We start from the raw sequence: 23,779 nt of genomic DNA, 5'->3' as shown, positions 1-23,779 counted from the left end.
CCTAGTGTAAATTTCAAAACCAAAATTTAAACTAGAATTGGCAAAATACACTCTAAATGAAATCCCACCGGGATCCCACCTTGACACCCGCAATAGTATTCACTTTCCTGACCTGTAGTATAAGCAAAAGCTAGCTAGGCACATTCATTTGCTCACAAAATGCACGTCACTGGAAAGTTCACAACCAAATATAAAACAGCTACCGTACGACAACCTTGTAACTCAAAATGAACAGCCAACGATGCAGGTCATAAGGCAAGACAGCCAAGGGACATGGCCACATAAGTCAAACTCTGGCGAGCTAACTTCTATCAGTTTATAACTTGCCAGAGATTCACTTGGCCATGAAAGACATGGGCACACCGGAAAGTGTACATGTCCAAGCAGGGACAGCCCATAAATAACATTCAGATTCAGTGATCCAATCTTTTACATACGTCTTCCTGGATTTCGGTGGATTGAACCAGATTCTTTTAGACAAACAACCCTCAGGTAGGGAAACGCCCGGCCCAACAGTACCTCCTTTTCATCGCCATCCAACAACTGCACTGCCATATGATAATTTGGATGTCAGAACCATCATAGATACATACGAACAAACAAATTATTTTCAAATTATCTGCAATGGATGTAATGCCCAGTGTAGTAAGCACAGTATAAATGCTCTTTTGTAACGAGTCTTTCAGCTAATGCATGCTTTGACAATATTGGAGTTAAGATGAAAACCACATATAAATATAATGTCTACTCGATGCCTAAAGCCCTAAATGTGGGTCATGCTAATCTAGTCATATATAATGAAGCACCGTCTTGACTGAGTCAGCTTTCTGGTTTACTCTTCAACTCAAGAAGCAAAACTAATAAATAGAAAGTGAGCGCCTATTGAGGGTTTAGGATCCTCAACGAGGGTAGTCTGAAACTCTCAATTAAGGGAAGAAACATGATCATAAAATCCCCAAGTTATGAAAAAAATAGTCCATTATTAGTTTTGTCCTAGGTAAATCTTTGTAAAGTTCGACCAACTTTAAAGATCAACATTTAAAATACCAAATCAATACCATTTGATCCATTATGAAATATATTCTCATACTATTTACATGGCATTTTACATGTTGATATTTTTTCATATAAATTTGGTAAAACTTTACAAAGTTCAAGTTAGGAGTTTGATGACATAGAGGAGTACATCAACACTTCCACATGGTAAGCTTTGATGGTAAACTAGTGTCATTACTTGCTAGCAGCCTTAACCAGATTAGAATGCATGGTTGATATTTCCCAGAGATTTCATAGGAACTATATCAAATGTTCCTCCGAATCAAACAATGGAAATTAAGAACGATTAAGGTTATTGTCACATGGTTACTGCAGTGGCTAATCAAATCATTCATTTCCTGGTCTACAGCTCAACATATGCACGGATTGAAATCTGTTATCTTGAACTGACTAAGATATATGCAGCTGCACATGCTCGAGCATCACTAGTTTTATGCTAGCTAACTTCAGAAATCAGAATAGTCACTTCAGATAATGATTCGGCGAGTCCAGGAAGCAGTATCAATATTGCGGTAGATAGAAAGTGTAAGTAGCAAACACTTACCCAAACAAAAAAGTACCACAGCAAACATCCTAATTGACCATGCTGGATTCACCAGCATCAGGCTCATCGTCATCCTCTTCTTCCTTCTTCAGCTGCCCACATGCATTGCACTCAAACACATGGGACAGGTCACCATTCGGCAAGGGTGGCAGCGGCGCAAGCATGCCATAGCAGTCCTCGCGATCACACAGATACCTTACAAAGAAGAAGGAATGCGGGAAATCGTCATCCCCGCCATCACTCCCTTCCTCCTGCTCCATCCCCTCATCAACACCATCTCCAGCATCCTCCTTGTCATGTTCTTCCTCCATGGTGTCATCCCCATCGCCGCCGTCATCATCATCAAACTTCCACTTGCTCTCGACCTGACACCGGTCACACTCGCACCGGAACCCATAATCCTCCAGCAGCCTGCGCTGCCGGTCAGCGTACCTCCAATTGGCCGCGAAGTAGCTGATGCAGACCTCCCTCCCCTCCGATATGCCATGGAGCGCGCGCACGACGATGTCGGTGTTCCCCGGCCCCGGCCTGTCGGCGTAGTCGAAGTGGCAGGCGTTGGGCAGGCAGTCGTGGTTGAGCAGCGACGCACGGAGGTACACGGCGTAGGCGCGCGTCTTGCGGAGCTCCAGCGGCACGTCGGGGCGGTACGGCTCCATGATGGAGAAGCTGTTGGTCCGGTCCTTGGAGAGGAGCGCCGGCGTGAGGTCCGGGGAGAAGCCCGGGGGCAGCAGGTGCGGCGGCGCCAGGGAGGATACCATGGCGTGGAGGGTCGCGGCGGCGTCCTGCTGCTGCTGGCTCGGGGAGGGGGCCGAGGAGAGGGAGAGGAGCGCGCGGAGGGAGGGGTCCGGGAGCGAGTAGGCCGAGAGGAGGAAGAGGAGGGCCTCCTGGTGCGCGTCGGGCGCGGCGGCGAGGTTGCGGGAGAGCGCGGCGCAGAGGAGGCGCGGGTGGGAGGCGGCGGCGCAGGCCGGGGAGCAGAAGGCGGCGGCGCGGCAGGAGGGGCAGGCGGCGGGGGCGTGGGGCGGTGGCGGGAGGGAGCGGAAGCAGGCGGAGCAGTAGGAGCGGAGGGAGGCGAGCGAGGACGGGTAGAGGAGGATGGGCGGCTCGGAGAGGATCACCTCCCCCTCGATGATCTCGCGGGCTGCGAGGAGCGCGCGGCCGCGGCCCGGGAGGTCGGCTGCGCGGAGGGCTTCTCCGGCCATGCTTCGCGGTGCACTCGCCGTCGCAGCGGCGGCGGAGGCGGAGCAGGAGGGAGAGAGGTTTTGGGTCGGCAGTGGAAGGTTTGTGTTGGAGAAGAACCCTTGGGTTGAAATGGGAAATAGGCCGAAATATGGTTTACAGGGCTTGGGCCTTTCGTAAAGAAATATGGGCCGACGTTCGCGTGAAGACAGTCATCCAAAACGGCACCCCCTGTTTTGAAACTTCTATGCGTAGAATGTTTTTTCAAAAAAAAATTGAGAAACACAAAATAAAGGTAGATGCCCACATATACGCGTGCATACATTTATCTTTATGAACGCATACATGCACCCTACCTCCATGAACAGCTCCAAAAAGACTGAGCCGGTGGATTGGATCTTGAAATTGACGAAGTCATCAAAGGTGCCTCGTTGTCAACGAGAACGTCGACTCCCACCGAATGAATATTCCGCCTTTATGAGACTCACAGATATTAAACATGGGGTTTAAACTCTGGTGGGATAGAGGAACAACCACCCTCCTAACCACCCAACCTCAGGTTGGTTCTCGTTTTTTTTTCTTCAAAATTTCAGATATACAATTAGGTAGTTTTTCATATATGTCAATTTTATTAAGAAATACGGTAACATGTCATACTTTGGATTACACAGTATAAGTGATAAATTTAGAGATCCGCAGTAGTACCAAGATAGAGATTTGTTGTAGAGCAATATTTTTCTAGTTCACAAATAATGCAATTCCTTCATCAAAATTTTACAAGAACATGCTCGGTCAGTACTATTTGAACATGATTTTTTTTTATAACTAGAGCTAACTATCCACTAAGAGTTTTTTTTGTTTGGCATATTGTAAGTAACCCTAGTTCTCTTGCTGACATAGGCATCCCCAATGGACCTACAGAAGATGGTACCCGGGGTTTACTGAAGGGCTATGAGTCAACGAATACAAAGCTCGGAAGCCCAATTAGCTGTTGATATGGAAAGATAGAATTGTATTAGGAATAAAGAGATTTGTAACTTTACGGGTCGAACTCCAAGAGTCTCCCGGAATATGTAACTTGTACAATACGAAACCCTCGACTTTGTCTCCTATATAAGGGGGGTTGAGGGACGAAGAAATGATCGATTTCATTGTCAACATAACCCTGGTTTTCTAGCAGTCGGGTACTTTTCCGGCTGAACCCTCGAGATCTACTTGCCCTCTACTTCCACGAAAAACCTAGTCTACAATCCGTAGGCATTGACGAGTCGATAACTTGTCACTTGCTAACATAATCAAGGCTGGCAGTCTAGATGCGTTGATTTCGGCTTTAGTCGGGGAAAAAAATTAAAGCCACTTAGATTTGTAGTTTTAGATGGTGAAATTTCAAATGGTGCAATTTCTTCATGAAATTTTACAAAAAACATACCCACGCTAGTATTTGGAGTTTTGAACATAAAATTTTATAACTTCAAGCTATGATTCATTGATTCTCTTACTTCTGAAAAAGTGGAGTCACCGGAGATAACTATCTACTAAGATTTTTATTTTGGGTTTGGCATATTAGAAAGAAAGGTGATCATGGTTCCCTTATCATGCTAATCAAGCTAGCACTCTAGATGTTTTGATTTCAGTTTAGGCCGGGAAAAAACTAGAAGCACTTATAGTTGTAGTTTCAAATGGTGTAGTCATGAAATATGTAGAATCAAAATAAGGGAGAGAACCAAGTGCTACCTTGGCGGCTAACAGAGGCGGACCTTCATGGAGGCCAACGTGGGCTGCCCCCCCACCCACACCGGTCGTTGGCCGAATTTTTTCCATTGAAAATCAATGTAAAGCTCATTTTTAGCCCCCCCCCGCGAGCCCATTTTACCCCCCAAGATCAGCGCCTGGTGGCTAGAGTTCAGGATATCAAGCCAGGCAGCCAGCTCATCGGAGTTTGAGTCGCAAAAGCGCTCGTTGACCGATGGGGTGCTATCTTGTACTCCATCAGATCCATATTATTTGATGCTAAACTGAATGCGTCTATAACTAATATGCGTCTAGATATATCTATATTAGCATCAAATAATATGAATCGGAGGGAGTAGTAAAAAAACCCACATCAAGAAGTCTCACCTAGAGAGAGGTCATTCTGTGGTTGGTCAACATTTTTTGTTTGTTTGAATCATAATTTGGCAACTAAACTAAACGAGTAGGAAATTTCAAAGTGGCCGTTTGCATATCTGCAAGATCGTGAATAGATGCCTTAGAAGATGTACAGTTTTCGTAACTTATCCTCTTAAAAAAAGCGTTACTTTTGACCATGCTAACATATGGATAGGTACGTATATAGTGAGAAGTTGCTTCACATAAGCGGTGCACCATTTAGCACGCGATCTGTCACGACCACTACCCACCCCCAGCACAGCGGGGAGACCACAACTTGCAAGCATAGAACGTGCGATTTATTAATTATCAGATCATGCTTAAACCATCCATGCGATATTGTTCCTTCATCTTCCTCTTAAAAAAAATAGATACTGTTGATATTGTTGCTGCATCTTCACTATGCTTAACCAAGCAGTATACCATTGAAATGATTTTATTTTCAGATATAAACAACATGAAAAAGACATACTACGAGTTATTCAAAAGAAGAAGAAAAAAGATACTCCACATACGCACACAAAATTACTACAAATTAAAGGAGCCTGTTGATCCAGTTGGCCCACCATGTCAGCGACCCAAGAATCGCACATATCCACCAGCAGAAGCCTTGACAAGGGGCCACGAGGCACACGAACCACTTGAGCTCAACACGAAAGGGAAGAAGAAGAAAAAAAAACGAGTCCACTCCGCCCACGCATCCGAGATCCCAAATCCGCCGGAACAAGCAATGGCCGGCGGCGACGTGGAGGCGACGGCGGCGCTGCTGCCGCCGCCGGCGGGGTCGGAGGAGGCGGAGCGCGCTCCGCCGCCGGAGGACCGGCTCGGGGTGGGCTACCTCATCTTCTTCACGCTGGGCTCCGGGTTCCTGCTCCCCTGGAACGCCTACATCACCGCCGTCGACTACTTCTCCTACCTCTACCCGGGCGCCCCCGTCGACCGCGTCTTCTCCGTCTCCTACATGCTCTCCTGCCTGCTCCCGCTGCTCCTCATCGTGCTCGTCTTCCCCAAGTCCAGCGCCAGGGCGCGCATCAACACGGGGCTCGCCCTCTTCACGCTCGCGCTCCTCGTCGTGCCCGTCATGGACGCCGTCTACGTCAGGGGCACGCCGCGGCTCTACGGGGCCTTCGACGTCACCGTCGCCGCCACCGCCATGTGCGGCGTCGCCGATGCGCTCGTGCAGGGCGGGGTCATCGGCTTCGCCGGGGAGCTCCCTGAGCGGTACATGCAGGCCGTCATTGCCGGAACCGCCGCTTCAGGTCTCCTTTATACCTCTGCTATGTCTCTGTTGGTTCCTTTGTCTGTTTTTAGTTCATTTGAGTTATGTAGTTCCTTTAATTGCTCCACTACAAGCTGTTTTGGGCTCACATAGCAGGCACCAAATTGACACATGGAGCACTCTATTTCTTGAACTGCAAAATGTATGTCTACTATAGTGCTAGTTAAAATCACCAATCCCGGATTGCAGTTTGTGAGTCGAGCAACCGGAACACAATATGTGTTGTTGGGCCTAATGAATTGGAGCAGAAATCCCTGCGTTTCATGATGCAGTTGGTCCAACGCTCACAAATAAAGCCTCGCATATTTGATGCATTTATGGTTTTATTTGATGGGTACATGCTAACGATAGATGCACTGTCTTCATGATTTGCGTTCCACAGGTGTGCTTGTCTCTGCGATGAGAGTACTCACCAAAGCAAGCTACCCTCAGGACGCCCCTGGCTTAAGGGCAAGCGCGATCCTGTACTTCATCGTCGGCATCGTGGTCATGATCATCTGCATAGTCTGCTACAATGTGGCCGACAGGCTCCCGGTCGTGGTGTACTACAAGAACCTCAAGAGGAGGGCTCAGAAGGCAGAGGTGGGTGGCGGCATGACGGGGTCTGCCTGGAGGTCAACCTTGTGGAGCATCGTCGGGACGGTGAAGTGGTACGGGGTGGGAGTTATTCTCATCTATGGAGTCACCCTGTCCATATTCCCGGGGTTCATCACAGAGGACGTGCACTCTGAGGCGCTCCAGGACTGGTATCCTATCATGCTCATCAGCGCCTACAACGTGTTTGATCTCGTTGGCAAGTGCCTGCCAGCCCTCTATCTCCCCGAGAACGGCAATGTCGCTGTTGCCGGGTCATTCGTGAGGCTCCTGTTTATCCCTCTCTTCTACGCTTGCCTGCACGGACCCAGCTTCTTCCGCACCGAGGTCCCGGTCACCATACTGACATGCCTCCTCGGGCTCACCAACGGGTACCTGACCTCCGTGCTCATGATCCTCGCGCCCAAGGCTGTGCCCATACACCACTCCGAGACCGCTGGAATAGTCATAGTATTGTTCCTTGTCACTGGGCTAGCCATTGGCTCTTTTGTTGCTTGGTTCTGGGTCATCTGAATGGTGAGGAGGGCTGCCATCCCTGTGTATTCATGGCTTTTGGTCATCTGAATGGGGCCCCTGCCACCTTGTGTATTCATGTCTGTATACCATAGCATCATGTTCTTGCTGATGCTTCATTTGCCCAACAAAGGGTATGTAACTTGTTAGTTGTATGTTTGCATTCATGAAAGGATATCGGTGCAAACGTGTGTATATTTACATTCATGAAAAGGATATCCACAGTTTATATTGATTCCTCACTCCTCTGTTCATATGACGCTTTCATATTTCCTCACTTCGCTTAAACGTTCTGTGCTCTGTACTGGTTGACGTTATTATCTTTTTTATAGAATATATTTTTTGCAGAAAGAAACATGTTTTCTTACTGTAAGAAACACATTATTAATGTCAGTTGCCACCGATTAGAAGACACCATGTTAGCATTTTTTTCTACGGAAATTCTGACTAAATTTCATTTTAAAAAAATATTGCGATGGCGGGGTGAATAGCAGTGATTTTGACAAAAATAACCCTTTTCTGAAAGAAAAACACAGACCGACCCTCTGGCCAAACTATTTCATCCATCTAACCCTTTTGTGTGGCGCCCTTCCCATCGGTGCCACACCTCACTGTGTGGTGCTCATGCGAGTGGCGCCACACATCCATCCGACATGGCATGGTCGACGCTGACCAGCCGACGTGGCAGGATGTGTGGCGCCGTTCTCATCGGCGCCACTCGGAAGGGCGCCACACATGTCAACTTATATGTCGAAAACATCCAGGGCTCCGGACGTTTAGTCCTTAGCTGTTTTGGTGAGCCTGTTGGTGTGGCGCCAATGCCAGTGTGACGCCGGTGCCATCGGCGCCACATAAACAGGCTCGCCAAAACGGCTAAGTCCCTGGAGAATTGTCTTACAGTATGTTTCGGGCCATTATGTTGTTATGTATGGCGCCCATGACATCGGCGCCACTCTGTGAAGTGTGGCGACCATGGCATCGGCGCCACACGTTGACTTGGGTATAAAAATCAAAAAAACTGACTTGGCATGGTTGCAAAGTGACTACTCATATCAATAGCAATTTCATACACACATCATACACATAGCACAACATCATAGCTCACATTGTAGCACATAGATTCATACAATTTAAGATAGAATTCAAAGAACACGTAGCAATGACGACATGGTCCCAAATGACATAGGTAGAGTTCATATATGATAGAGTTCACACAACATGGCAATTCATCTAAGATCGACGTCCCCTCCTCGCGGGCTGCTTCCTCCGTGGCGGTGGCGGTGGCGCTTCTTCCTCCACCTCTTCCTCTGAGGAGGACGGGCTCATCGTTCCTCATCCTCCTCAAAGCTGACCTCCGCGGCGGCTCCTCGTCGGACTCAACGACAACCTTCTTCCCTCGGTTCGTGTAGTCTTCCGGAGTGTAACGGTTCAGAGTCTTGCCCCTTGGCTTCAACATGTATGCAGACCGTTTGACCCCTTGACTCAGAATGGTGTCGTCAGGAATCTTCACAAACATGTACACATGTTCAGAAAAAGTTGAAATTACTAAACACATGTTTGACGGTAACAAAATAGTCCATACCTCCGAATCTTCAGAAGAGGATGTAGCAATTTCGTCTTCGCGGCAACCTAGCAAGTTGGCTAACCGCCGCAACTTCCGTGCAGTGTTCTGCGTCATGGAACTCATGGTTACAAAGCCGCCAAACACAATAACCTACATTCAAAGTTGGTGACCATACCTTAATGAAATACCGCATCGGTCCGATAGGCTTTTCATCTCTATGGCTCTGATCCCAAACAACCTCACACTCATCAGCTGTTTTTTGAATCTCGGATCGCTGTGACAAACATATTATATACAATTTGAGCGAGCACATGTCAATATAGATGATGTACTAGCTAATGAGAGAATACATTACCACAAAGTTCAGGGAGGAAGCAGTATAAGTCGATCTCCCTTCTCGAGCAATCCTGTCGTACTGGCTTTGCGCAACCTCATTGTCGTTGCCTATTCGACGGTACTCCAGAGGAGGGATCCTCATGGAGGGAAGAAGAAGTAGGGGCCATTGGGCGGAGAGTCCTCTGGACGGTGGTACGCTATTTACCCAGCTTCGGACACATGCACGATGGCAAGGCCTACTGCTGCTTGTCTGGAATTATCAGGGCGCTTTCGCGTTGTTACAATGAGTTGTGGTTGTGCCTCTAGGGCTCCCGGGATCCGGCTTATAAAGGCGCACGGATCTAGGGTTTACATGGAGAGTCCTGGTGACATAGGCATACCCAATGGGCCTGCCGAAGATGGTACCCGGGGTTTACTGAAGGTCCATGATGACCCACAAGAATAGGGGATCGCAACAGTCTTCGCGGGAAGTAAAACCCAATTTATTGATTCGACACAAGGGGAGACAAAGAATACTTGAAAGCCTTAACAGCGGAGTTGTCAATTCAGCTGCACCTGGAAACAGACTTGCTCGCAAGAGTTTATCAGTAGTAACAGTTTTATAGCAACGATGTGATAGTGAAATAACAGCAGCAGAGTAACAAAGACAGCAGTAGTGATTATAGTAAACAGTAGGATTAAAATACTGTAGGCACAGGGATGGATGAACGGGCGTTTCATGGATGAGAGAAACTCATGTAACAATCAAGGCAGGGCATTTGCAGATAATAATAAAACGGTATCCAAGTACTAATCAATCAATAGGCATGTGTTCCATATATAGTCGTACGTGCTCGCAATGAGAAACTTGCACAACATCTTTTGTCCTACCAGCCGGTGGCAGCCGGGCCTCTAGGGAAACTACTGGATATTAAGGTACTCCTTTTAATAGAGTACCGGAGCAAAGCATTAACACTCCGTGAACACATGTGATCCTCACATCACCGCCTTCCCCTCCGGTTGTCCCAATTTCTGTCACTTTGGGGCCTCGGGTTCCGGACAGCGACATGTGTATACAACTTGCAGGTAAGATCATAAACAACGAATATCTTCATGAATCAATAACATGTTCAGATCTGAGATCATGGCACTCGGGCCCTAGTGACAAGCATTAAGCATAACAAGTTGCAACAATATCATAAAAGTAACATCTACGGATACTAGGCACCATGCCCTAACAATCTTATGACTATTACATGACCAATCTCATCCAATCCCTACCATCCCCTTCAGCCTACAGCGGGGGAATTACTCACACATGGATGGGGGAAACATGGCTGGTCGATGGAGAGGCGTCGGTGATGATGGCGGTGATGATCTCCTCCAATTCCCCGTCCCGGCGGAGTGCCAGAACGGAGTTTCTGGTCTCGAGACGGAGTTTCGCGACGGTGGCGGCGTACTGGATGGTTTCTCGTGACTTCGACTATCCCCCGTGTGTTTTTAGGTCGAAGGCAATAAGTAGTCCGAAGGAGGGCGTCGGGGGCCAGCCGAGGCCGCCACACAATAGGGCCGCGCTCCCCCCTCCTGGGCCGCGCCGGCCTAGCGTGTGGGGCCCTCGGGCCCCCACCTGGCTTGCCCTTCTGGCTCCCTCAATATTCTGGGAAAATAGGACCTTTCGCATAAATTCCGAGGATTTTCCTGAAAGTTGGATTTCTGCACAAAAACGAGACACCAGAGCAGTTCTGCTGAAAACAGCGTTAGTCCGTGTTAGTTGCATCCAAAATACACAAATTAGAGGCAAAACAATAGCAAAAGTGTTCGGGAAAGTAGATACGTTTTGGACGTATCAACTCCCCCCAAGCTTAGCTTATTGCTTGTCCTCAAGCAATTCAGTTAACAACTGAGTGCGATAAAAGAACTTTCACGAACACATTTGCTCATATGATGTAAATATTCTCATGATATGGCAAGTACTTAAGCAATTCATAATAAGGTACATGCAAATAAAATCATCTAATAGCTATGTCAATCATAGAAAAGGTACCAACAAATTAATAATGAGCATCATGAATCATGTCTATAAGCAGGATTGCAATGTTCATAAAAGGATATGATAAAGTGGTATCTCGCTTGCCCATATTTGTACAGCAAAACATAAATGCTTGGGCACCTTTGAGGTTCATGGAAAGAATGGAAGTGGAGATTTATCAAAGATAAAAGCATCAAAGTTATACCACAATTAATCACATTTTGGGACAAGCATATTATACTAAGAATGACAGTTGTGCTCTCAAGAAAGTACTCAAAGAAAGGATGGAGACTCAATGTAAAAGTAAAAGATTGACCCTTCGCAGAGGGAAGCAGGGATTAACATGTGCTAGAGCTTTTCATTTTTATAAAGACAGAAGTAAAATGGTTTTGAGAGGTGTTTGTTGTTGTCAACGAATGGTAATGGGTACTCTAACTACCTCATCAACCAGACTTTCAAGAGCGGCTCCCATGAAATTTTATTTTTGGGTGGCACTCCTTCCAACCTTGCTTTCACAAACCATGGCTAACCGAATCCTCGGGTGCCTGCCAACAATCTCATACCATGAAGGAGTGCCTTTTTATTTTAGTTTTATTTAGATGACACTCCTCCCCACCTTTGCTTTCTCAAGCCATGGCTAACCGAATCCTCGGGTGCCGACCAACAATCACATACCATGGAGGAGTGTCTATTTGTAAATTTATGAAAGTTAATTAATTGGGTGGGAACCCCGTTGCCCGACTCTTTTTGCAAAATTATTGGATAAGCGGATGTGCCACTAGTCCATTGGTGAAAGTCCGTCCGGAGTAAATGACAAGATTGAAAGATAAACACCACATACTTCCTCATGAGCTATAAAACATTGACACAAATTGAGAAGCATTTTGAAGGTTTAAAGGTAGCACATGAGAATTTACTTGGAATGGTTTGAAATGCCATGCATAGGTATTTATGGTGGACACTCTAGAATAACTTGGTTTTCATGTGTTTGGAAGCACGAGCAGCGTTCCCGCTCAGTACAAATGAAGGCTAGCAATAGACTGGGAAGCGACAATCAAGAGAGCGATGCTTGTCATAATCATGCTTGCGACAAAAATAAATTAACGGAGGTATAAAAGTGATACAAGAACTCTGAGGTAAAGTAAATCATCGAGGCTTAATTGACATTTGTTCAGTCATATGCATGCGTGAGCATGTGCCAAGTTGATTCAAGTGAATTATTCAGAGGAGGATACCACAATATCATACCTATCTATGAATAAAACAATGCAAGCAAATATTTATGACATGCTACTCATATTAATAAATTGGAGCTGATCATGAGAGATCATGAACTACTATACTTTCTTAAATGACATATACCTCACATGAACCAACTAAGCATGCTCACATGGATGAGTATATGTACAAAAATGAAAACAAATAGAGTTCATACCAGCCTCTCACCACAGTCGGATTGTTGTAGATCGTCATTATTGCCTTTTCACTTGTGTAGCTTGAATAATATGGAATGAAAACCAAGCTCCAACCACCGAAGACCATTGAACTCCATAATAAACTTTACAAAACCAAAGAAGAACAGCAAATATTTTTGGTGTTTTCGAATTGGAAACAAGAACAAAAGGAAACAAGCAAACAAAGCAAAATCTTTTTGGATTTTCTTATAGCAAACCAACGATAGCAAATAAAGCAAGATGAAAGCAAGAAACCAAAATAACAAATGGTAAAGAGAAACAACAGAAATATTTTTGGTCTTTTTGTGTTTTAGGAAAGAAACAAAGCAAAAACAAGAGAATGAAAACTAGAAGAAACACAGAAAAGCAGGATGGCAGAAATCTGCCAAAACCTGACAGCAGTACAGAAATCGATTTTTACAAAAATCTTCCGTTGCTCAGTTCGAAAAGTGTTCAACTAATGAAAGTTAGATAACAACCTGGGGAACATGCACAAAAATTTGCAACTCAAAATAACGTTTTGGATGTGCGCACGAAGTTTTTAGTAACAGCCCAGAATATGTTTTCAGGCAGCACTTCCCCAAATATCATCTCTCTCTTATTAGAAAACCATTTCAAGAAGCTAAACAAGTATATACAAGTATCCAGCAACCATAATATGCAAAGAATGAGTGATGCCGGTATACCTCCCCCCAAGCTTAGGCTTTTGCCTAAGTGGAGATCAATCCCAGCGAGGGTCAGGGTTCCACGCCGGCGAATCGTACATGGCGTGATCATAATAAGGTCCCTGTGCAGAAGAATAGCGTGGAGGCTCCGCATGACCATAATGTTGATGCGAGGAGCTCGCTGCATCGGATGACGAGTCGAGGTGTTCCTCGACCTCCTCCGTGCCGCCTCTCGCATGATGGCCATCTCCCTCCAAGTATGCATTCAGTTCACCTTCTGTGACTGACCAATTCTTCCTGGAATCAAAGTTAAACAGAACAGGTGCAGGCAATCCTACTAGTTTTTCAGTTTTCTTAGTTGTTCTCCAAGTTTTCTTATAAAATTTTATCTTGTAAAACAGGTTACTCAAGTTAGACGAATCAAAAACAAATTCATGTTTAATCATGGAGACTATATCAAGTTTTTCTACGGAAAGCTGAATATCAAGATGGTGAGGTTCTACACCATGCATAGCTAATAAACGAGAGGCGATGAGACCTTCACAAATTCCTCCCTTCTCACGGTTAGTAGCAAGTCTATTGGCTATCAAAGCACCCAAGTTGTAAGTCCTATCATCTTGTAATGCACCAGCTAGAAAGGCTAAATCCTGGATAGATAACTTACTTCCATTCTTTCTAGCAAGAACGCACTTGGTGATGAAATAAGCAAAGTAACGAATAGTTGGGAGTTGAATACTACTGATTTTACCACCATCCTTTGAGAAGCTTCTTCCATGACAAATCATCTTGAAGAGGTCCAAGAACTCTTGCGGCGATCCCCTTATCTTCTCGCATGATCCCCATTGCGGCACTCTAATTGCTGCACAAAAATCATTAAATGGCAGGTTGACAGTTTTATTATAAATTTTGTACCGAACCATGGGATTAGATCGCGACCAATTGAATTCAAAATCCTGCACTACAGACATAGTCAATTTTGCATATTGGCATGGTTCACCAACAACAAAATCATCCAACCCTGCACGAGAGATTAGACTTTGAACATCTTGCAAGATTCCTGCACTTTTCATAAAATCCACGCATGGGTAGTAAGCGGGGTATACTCCTTCTTCGCGGTGAACTCTCATGACCTGTTGCACCTCCAATTCTTGTTGGTTGAGTTGGTGCCTACTCCCTTCCATTTTCTGAAATTTTTCAACAAACAATATAAAATTTGATTTGGTGACATATAATTGAGGGAAACTACCATAGGAACTTGCTAGAGTACTAATCATGCATCAAAACTAGTTTCTACCACTTAGAACAAGCATGCAAGCTCACTAATCATGTTACCTACAGCAGCAAAATATTCAAGATATACTCCACCAAACAAAATTCTACTTGGATAATCGGAGGAGTCACATACCGGAGAGCAAATGTGCCAAATTTCAGACAGAAATCTGGGCCGAGCAAAGAGATCAAGAAATCTGGAGCTCTTGAGCAAAAACGCGAGTGAGAGGAACCTGGTGCGAGTTTTTTTTCGGGAGAGAGAGTGCAATGAGTGAAAGAGATGAAGAAGTGGGGCAAGGAGGGGCCCACACGCCAGGGTGGCGCGCCCCCCTTGCTGGCCGCGCCGGCCTGTGGGGTGCCACCCTGGGGTGCCCCACTGGTCATCCCCAGGTGTTCCCAGGTGCCTCGTCGAAAAATAGGACCAATGGTATAATTTTTGTGAATTTTTGAAAACTTTGAAAAATGCACATTTCTAGGCGTTAAATTTATTATTACTGGGCAGAAAAAGATTTTGAAATCTCTAATTAACTAAAGAACTTTGCAAAACAAAAGTGCTACAGCAAGTAGATCAAGTGGAGGAAGAAAGAAATGTTGTTTAGTTCCTCTATGCATATAAAATGAATTTGTTAACAAGGGTGATCAAGTCTTGCCACCAAATAAATTTTACATAACATAAAAAGAATTAAACCTCAAATCAATCATGTTACCTTGAATTGTATTGACATTGATCCAATCATAATATTTTGATATCCTTGTTCAGGCTCATATATAGGACAATCAATGGTTCCCACTTTGATAGTTCTCACATTAGAAATTGTATTAACTCCACATGCTTTCTCAATCCTCTTGGGAAAATAAACGGTATGCTCCTTGTCATCAACATTGAAAGTAACTTTTCCTTTATTGCAATCAATAACAGCCCCTGCGGTGTTAAGAAAAGGTCTCCCAAGAATAATAGACATATTATCATCTTCAGGCATTTCCAACACAACAAAATCAGTTAATATCAAGCAGTTATTAGTAACTTGAACAGGAACATCCTCACATATACCAACAGGAATGGCAGTAGATTTATCAGCCATTTGCAAAGATATATCAGTCGGTATCAACTTATCTAAATAAAGTCTCTTATAAAGAGAAAAGGGCATCACACTAACTCCCGCTCCCAAATCACATAGAGCAGTTCTAACATAATTATTCTTGATGGAACAAGGAATAGTTGGTATACCTGGGTCGCCAAGCTTCTTTGGAACCTTACCATTGAAAGAGTAATTAGCAAGCATAGTGGAAATCTCCTCATTAGGAATTTTCCTTTTGTTAGTGACAATATCTTTCATATACTTTGAATAAGGAGGCAATTTAATAGCATCAGTCAAAGGTATTTGCAGGAATAAAGGTTTCATCCAATCACAGAATTTATTATAGTGTTCTTCTTCCTTTGATTTTAGTTTCTTAGCAGGAAAAGGCATTTGCTTTTGAACCCAAGGTTCTCTTTCGTTACCATGTTTCTTAGCAATAAAATCTTCTTTAGTATACTTTTTATTTTTAGCATGCTTTTCAGGTTCTTCTTCAACCTCTTCTTTATCAGAAGCATCATTCTTATCATTATCTTTATCATGTTCATTACCGCTTTCAGTTTCAGCATCAGAAATAGAAATACTATTAGGATCATTAACAGGTTCAGAGGATTCTACAACATTTTTATGTTTCTTCTTCTTTTTCTTAGATGGAGCACTAGTTTCAGTTCGTTGAGAATCTTGTTCAACTCTTTTGGGATGCCCTTCAGGATATAGAGGTTCCTGGGTAGAAACACCGCCTCTAGTTGTTACTTCATAAGCATGTTTTTCTTTAGAATTATTTTCCAACAAGTCATTTTGCACTTTAGTGAGTTGATCAATTTGAGTTTGAACCATATGAAAGTGTTTAACAAGCATCTTAACATCATTGGAGGTTCTCTCCACAATACCATGCAATTCACTAATAGCTTGAGAATTTTCCATTAAATGATTCTCTATTCTCATATTAAAATTTTCTTGCTTAGCAATATAATTATCAAATTCATCTAAGCATTGTGCGGGAGGTTTTGAATACGGAATATCTTCTCTAGTAAAGCGTTCAAGAGAGTATACCTCAATCATGGATGAAGGGGGAGTTATCTTACATAAATCTTCTATGGGAGGTAAATTCTTCACATCTTCAGGTTTAATACCCTTCTCCATAAGAGACTTCTTAGCTTCCCTCATATCTTCATCATTTAATTTAATCATACCCCTCTTCTTCAGTATCGGTGTTGGGGTTGGTTCAGGTGTAGTCCAATCATCATGATTCCGGCCTATTTTATCCAATAATTCTTCAGCGTCATCTGGAGTTTTTTCCTGAAAACACAACCAGCACAGCTATCAAGGTATGCCCTAGACTCAATGGTTAGTCCACTATAAAATATATCAAGTAAATCATGCTTTTCCAAATCATGTTCAGGCCGAGCTCTAATAAGAGAGCAAAATCTCGCCCAAGCCTCAGGTAATTTCTCTCCATCTTCCTGGTCAAAATTATAAATTCTCTGCAAAGCAATATGTTGAGCACTAGCAGGAAAGTATCTTCGGAAGAAAACATCAAGCAATTCTTTTGGGCTATTAATAGAATTAGGAGGCAAACTATTATACTAAGTTTTAGCATCATCCTTTAATGAGAATGGAAAAATTTTAGCAACAAAGTAAGTACGCTTCTTAACATCATCAGAAAACAAGCTACTCAGAGTAGATAACTCAATCATGTGTTCAACAACACTTTCTTTTTCAGTACCACAAAAGGGTGTTTTCTCAACAATAGCTATATGAGATAGATCAAGAGAAAAATCATAATCTTTATCCTTAATGTTTATAGGAGATGTGGCAAATTTAGGATCAGGAGACAGTTTATATCTAACAGTATGTTCTGCAAGCAACTTTTTAATTTTTCTTGCATCAGTAGTAGCATTGCATTTTTCAATAAAATCATCATCAAGTTCCACATAATCTTCATCAAGATCATCACTAGAGTATTCAACAGACTCAGGTGAATTAACAGGTGTAGCAGCATTTTCATTAGGAGTTTCAGCGTTTTCAATTTGTCTAGACCTAGCAATTGTAGCATCTAGAAAAGATCCCAATGAACCACTATCATCAAGCACAGTAGAAGCATCATCAATATTATAAGAATTTTCAGATCTAGCAGAAGTACCAGCATGTGAAGCATGTGGTGGTGAAACAAGTTTATCAATCACAGATGGTGAATCAAGAGCAGCAGAGGTACTCAGAGTTGTACCTTTTCTTGTAGTGGATGGTAATATGGCGACTTTAGGATCGCGAGGTTTACCCATGATGGAGAATTTGGAGCGAACAATATCAATCCAAGTGAACTTCCAAATAAAGCTATGCTCCCCGACAACGGCGCCAGAAAATAGTCTTGATGACCCACAAGTATAGGGGATCGCAACAGTCTTCGCGGGAAGTAAAACCCAATTTATTGATTCGACACAAGGGGAGACAAAGAATACTTGAAAGCCTTAACAACGGAATTGTCAATTCAGCTGCACCTGGAAACAGACTTGCTCGCAAGAGTTTATTAGTAGTAACAGTTTTATAGCAGTAGCAGTAGTGAAATAACAGCAGCAGAGTAACAAAGACAGCAGTAGTGATTATAGTAAATAGTAGGATTAAAATACTGTAGGCACAGGGATGGATGAACGAGCATTGCATGGATGAGAGAAACTCATGTAACAATCAAGGCAGGGCATTTGCAGATAATAATAAAACGGTATCCAAGTACTAATATATCAATAGGCATGTGTTCCATATATAGTCGTACGTGCTCGCAATGAGAAACTTGAACAACATCTTTTGTCCTACCAGCCGGTGGCAGCCGGGCCTCTAGGGAAACTACTGGATATTAAGGTACTCCTTTTAATAGAGTACCGGAGCAAAGCATTAACACTCCGTGAACACATGTGATCCTCACATCACCGCCTTCCCCTCCGGTTGTCCCAATTTCTGTCACTTTGGGGCCTCGGGTTCCGGACAGCGACATGTGTATACAACTTACAGGTAAGATCATAAACAACGAATATCTTCATGAATCAATAACATGTTCAGATCTGAGATCATGGCACTCGGGCCCTAGTGACAAGCATTAAGCATAACAAGTTGCAACAATATCATAAAAGTAACATCTACGGATACTAGGCACCATGCCCTAACAATCTTATGACTATTACATGACCAATCTCATCCAATCCCTACCATCCCTTCAGCCTACAGCGGGGGAATTACTCACACATGGATGGGGGAAACATGGCTGGTCGATGGAGAGGCGTCGGTGATGATGGCGGTGATGATCTCCTCCAATTCCCCGTCCCGGCGGAGTGCCAGAACGGAGTTTCTAGTCCCGAGACGGAGTTTCGCGACGGTGGCGGCGTACTGGATGGTTTCTCGTGACTTCGACTATCCCCCGTGCGTTTTTAGGTTGAAGGCAATAAGTAGTCCGAAGGAGGGCGTCGGGGGCCAGCCGAGGCCGCCACACAATAGGACCGCGCGCCCCCCTCCTGGGCCGCGCCGGCCTAGCGTGTGGGGCCCTCGAGCCCCCACCTGGCTTGCCCTTCTGGCTCCGTCAATATTCTGGGAAAATAGGACCTTTCGCATAAATTTCGAGGATTTTCCTGAAAGTTGGATTTCTGCACAAAAACGAGACACCAGAGCAGTTTTGCTTAAAACAGCGTTAGTCCGTGTTAGTTGCATCCAAAATACACAAATTAGAGGCAAAACAATAGCAAAAGTGTTCGGGAAAGTAGATACGTTTTGGACGTATCAGTCCATGACCCGAAGAATAAGAAGATTCGGAAGCCCAAGATACTATTAAGGAAGGCTAGAGCTGTAATAGGAGTCATCGTTTGTAATCTTGCAGGACGGGTTAGAAACCCTCCCGGATTCTATAAACTTGTGTATCACGAATCCCTCTGCTCCGCCTCCTATATAAGGGGGAGTCGAGGGACAAAGAGAGGATCGATTCATTGTCTCACAAACCCTAGTTTTTACATCGTCGAGTACTTTTCGGCTGAAACCTTCGAGATCTACTTGCCCTCTGCATCCAACGAAACCCTAGTCTACTACTTGTAGGCATTGACAAGTTAATACCTTGTCAATTGGCGCCGTCTGGGGGATCTAGAGGCGACAAGGAGCTGATCTCGATGGCACGTTCAAGATCGTCGACTTCATCGGTGGCAAGCAACATCATGGATAGAGGTAAACAGATCGAAACTGGTCTAGTTTATTTTGTACCTCACCCACCCTCCCGTTTGGATGCATATGCGTATCTGGAGGAGCCCATGGAGATGACATTCGGAAAGTTCCACTTCCGCGTCGAGAAAGAAGGAGCGTATCGTCTCGAAGTTCCGATCTCGTCTGGATTATCGGCGGTTGATCCTGACTTCTCAAGCTCAGCATCATCCATCGGGTCAGGCGACGAGGAGATTCCGTCGCCACGCTTCATCGGTACCAAGGCAAGCGAAAAACTCGCCAAGATCTTCAGCGACATGTCCTTCGAGTCATCCGCGGACTCCTATATAAGCGATGATTCGAGCGACACCGATAGCTTCGACTTCATCGACAAGTCCATCTCTATTGGAAAGGTCATCACCAATCTCTATGATGGTGTCACCAAACCAAGCGAAGTTTAGAACTCAAAATATCATCAGATCTACGCCATCGGAGAAACAAGTCGCAATCAGGAGGAGACATCAGAGGCTTTCGACAAATTGGGAAATCCATATGTCGATCCCTCCGACCTAAGGCGAGGTTTAGGCACTAAATATGTCGGGCCTACACCACGCGTTAGAATTCAACTTCCACAAGCAGCATGGGATAGAGCAGCAAGAGCTATGGATGGTTCTGAACCAATGGAGACAACTGCTACGGTCGAAGAATTACATGCCTACCAGTATAGGCTTGCCCGAGCTGGAAGAGAATTGGAAAAAGAGACAGCTGCTTTAAATAGAAGAAAGGAGGCAGCTTCCGCGTCAAGCAGGCGAAGAGCGGAGTTAAGTCGACAATCAGGAACTTCGGGAGATAGTCATAGAGAAGCTCGGAGGAGAGCAAGATCTCGGTTACAAAATATACCTGAGGCTGAAAGAGAGACTTTAATCCAAAACCTCAACATGTCCTTTATGTCAATCGACACGAGGGGGAATATTATCCCAAAAACACCGGAAGCAGGGTACATGGCGACACAAGCTTTCATCTTAGCGTCCAGGCCACCTCTCGGAGATCCAAGAGAAGCGTTGTATAACATGGCTATGGCAGGATGTGGAGCCATGGGAGCAGCGTTCGCAGCTACACCTCCCGAAGGAACTGCAAGGCAAAGTAGTCCGAGACCTACAGCAGCAGTGCAAGATCCACCGAGAGCAAGTGGAGCTAGAGACACAACGACTCAGGCCAGAGTGGATAGAGCGCGATGATGGCGTGTAACTCACACGTTCGTTGGGAACCCCAAGAGGAAGGTATGATGCGCACAGCAGCAAGTTTTCCCTCAGAAAGAAACCAAGGTTTATCGAACCAGGAGGAGCCAAGAAGCACGTTGAAGGTTGATGGCGGCGGGATGTAGTGCGGCGCAACACCAGGGATTCCGGCGCCAACGTGGAACCTGCACAACACAACCAAAGTACTTTGCCCCAACGAAACAGTGAGGTTGTCAATCTCACCGGCTTGCTGTAACAAAGGATTAACCGTATTGTGTGGAAGATGATTGTTTGCAGAAAACAGTAGAACAAGTATTGCAGTAGATTGTATTTCAGTAAAGAGAATTGGACCGGGGTCCACAGTTCACTAGAGGTGTCTCTCCCATAAGATAAACAGCATGTTGGGTGAAAAATTACAGTTGGGCAATTGACAAATAAAGAGGGCATGACCATGCACATACATATCATGATGAGTATAGTGAGATTCAATTGGGCATTACGACAAAGTACATAGACCGCCATCCAGCATGCATCTATGCCTAAAAAGTCCACCTTCAGGTTATCATCCGAACCCCCTCCAGTATTAAGTTGCTAACAACAGACAATTGCATTAAGTATTGCGCGTAATGTAACTAGTGACTACATCCTTGAACATAGCACCAATGTTTTATCCCTAGTGGCAACAGCACATCCATAACCTTAGAGGTTCTTGTCACCCCTCCAGATTCACGGAGACATGAACCCACTATCGAGCATAAATACTCCCTCTTGGAGTTACTAGCATCAACTTGGCCAGAGCATCTACTAATAACGGAGAGCATGCAAGATCATAAACAACACATAGACATAGCTTTGATAATCAACATAACAAGTATTCTCTATTCATCGGATCCCAACAAACGCAACATATAGAATTACAGATAGATGATCTTGATCATGTTAGGCAGCTCACAAGATCCGACAATGATAGCACAATGGGGAGAAGACAACCATCTAGCTACTGCTATGGACCCATAGTCCAGGGGTAGACTACTCACACATCACACCGGAGGTGACCATGGCGGCGTAGAGTCCTCCGGGAGATGATTCCCCTCTCCGGCAGGGTGCCGGAGGCGATCTCCTGGATCCCCCGAGATGGGATCGGCGTTGGCGGCGTCTCTGGAAGGTTTTCCGTATCGTGGCTCTCGGTACTGGGGGTTTCGTCACGGAGGCTTTAAGTAGGCGGAAGGGCAAGTCAGGAGGGGGCACGAGGGCCCCACACCACAGGCCGGCGCGGCCAAGGGGGGGCCGCCCTAGGGTTTGGGCACCCCGTGGCCCCACTTCGCTTTCGTCTTCGGACTTACGGAAGCTTCGTGGCAAAATAGGACCCTGGGCGTTGATTTCGTCCAATTCCGAGAATATTTCGTTACTAGGATTTCTGAAACCAAAAATAGCGAAAACGACAAGCGGCACTTCGGCATCTTGTTAATAGGTTAGTTCCAGAAAATGCACGAATATGACATAAAGTGTGCATAAAACATGTAGATAACATCAATAATGTGGCATGGAACATAAGAAATTATCGATACGTCGGAGACGTATCAGCATCCCCAAGCTTAGTTACGCTCGTCCCGAGCGGGTAAAACGATAACACGAGATAATTTCTGGAGTGACATGCCATCATAACCTTGATCATACTATTTGTAAAGCATATGTAGTGAATGCAGCGATCAAAACAATGTATATGACATGAGTAAACAAGTGAATCATAAAGCAAAGACTTTTCATGAATAGCACTTCAAGACAAGCATCAATAAGTCTTGCATAAGAGTTAACTCATAAAGCAATAATTCAAAGTAAAGGCATTGAAGCAACACAAAGGAAGATTAAGTTTCAGCGGTTGCTTTCAACTTATAACATGTTTATCTCATTGATATTGTCAACATAGAGTAATATAATAAGTGCAATAAGCAAATATGTAGGAATCAATGCACAGTTCACACAAGTGTTTGCTTCTTGAGGTGGAGAGAAATAGGTGAACTGACTCAACATTGAAAGTAAAAGAATGGTCCTCCATAGAGGAAAAGCATCGATTGCTATATTTGTGCTAGAGCTTTGATTTTGAAAACATGAAACAATTTTGTCAACGGTAGTAATAAAGCATATGTATCATGTAAATTATATCTTACAAGTTGCAAGCCTCATGCATAGTGTACTAATAGTGCCCGCACCTTGTCCTAATTAGCTTGGACTACCGGATCATCACAATGCACATGTTTTTACCAAGTGTCACAAAGGGGTACCTCTATGCCGCCTGTACAAAGGTCTAAGGAGAAAGCTCGCATTGGATTTCTCGCTATTGATTATTCTTCAACTTAGACATCCATACCGGGACAACATAGACAACAGATAATGGACTCCTCTTTTATGCATAAGCATGTAACAACAATTAATAATTTTCTCATTTGAGATTGAGGATATATGTCCAAAACTGAAACTTCCACCATGGATCATGGCTTTAGTTAGCGGCCCAATGTTCTTCTCTAACAATATGCATGCTTAACCATAAGGTGGTAGATCTCTCTTACTTCAGACAAGACGGACATGCATAGCAACTCACATGAAATTCAACAAAGAGTAGTTGATGGCGTCCCCAGTGAACATGGTTATCGCACAACAAGCAACTTAATAAGAGATAAAGTGCATA

The 23,779-nt window shown here is 44.5% G+C and overlaps 2 protein-coding genes across 3 annotated transcripts; one reads left to right on the top strand and one right to left on the bottom strand.

The window, feature by feature from the left end:
- Positions 1–189: 189 nt before the first annotated feature.
- Positions 190–2,900, bottom strand: LOC127314583 (histone-lysine N-methyltransferase ASHR2). Of its 2 annotated transcripts, none has more exons than XM_051345083.2 (2): positions 1,601–2,900; positions 190–548 (listed from the first exon to the last, which is right to left on the bottom strand). In XM_051345083.2, exon 1 carries the CDS (start codon positions 2,797–2,799, stop codon positions 1,630–1,632), a length of 1,170 nt encoding a protein of 389 aa, XP_051201043.1. In that variant the 5' UTR covers positions 2,800–2,900; the 3' UTR covers positions 190–548; positions 1,601–1,629. The 2 variants fall into 2 exon arrangements, with proteins under 2 accessions (XP_051201043.1, XP_051201044.1); XM_051345084.2 differs by having other exon boundaries at positions 190–543.
- Positions 2,901–5,563: 2,663 nt separating this feature from the next.
- LOC127314586 (equilibrative nucleotide transporter 1) lies at positions 5,564–7,552 on the top strand. The gene is made up of 2 exons (XM_051345087.2): positions 5,564–6,183; positions 6,586–7,552. The coding sequence occupies exons 1-2, from the start codon at positions 5,655–5,657 to the stop codon at positions 7,308–7,310; spliced, it is 1,254 nt and encodes a 417-aa protein (XP_051201047.1). The 5' UTR covers positions 5,564–5,654; the 3' UTR covers positions 7,311–7,552.
- Positions 7,553–23,779: the final 16,227 nt, after the last annotated feature.

Source organism: Lolium perenne, chromosome 7 (assembly GCF_019359855.2).
Source record: "Lolium perenne isolate Kyuss_39 chromosome 7, Kyuss_2.0, whole genome shotgun sequence".
NCBI lineage: Eukaryota > Viridiplantae > Streptophyta > Magnoliopsida > Poales > Poaceae > Lolium > Lolium perenne.
This window is presented reverse-complemented; position numbering and strand designations above follow the sequence as displayed.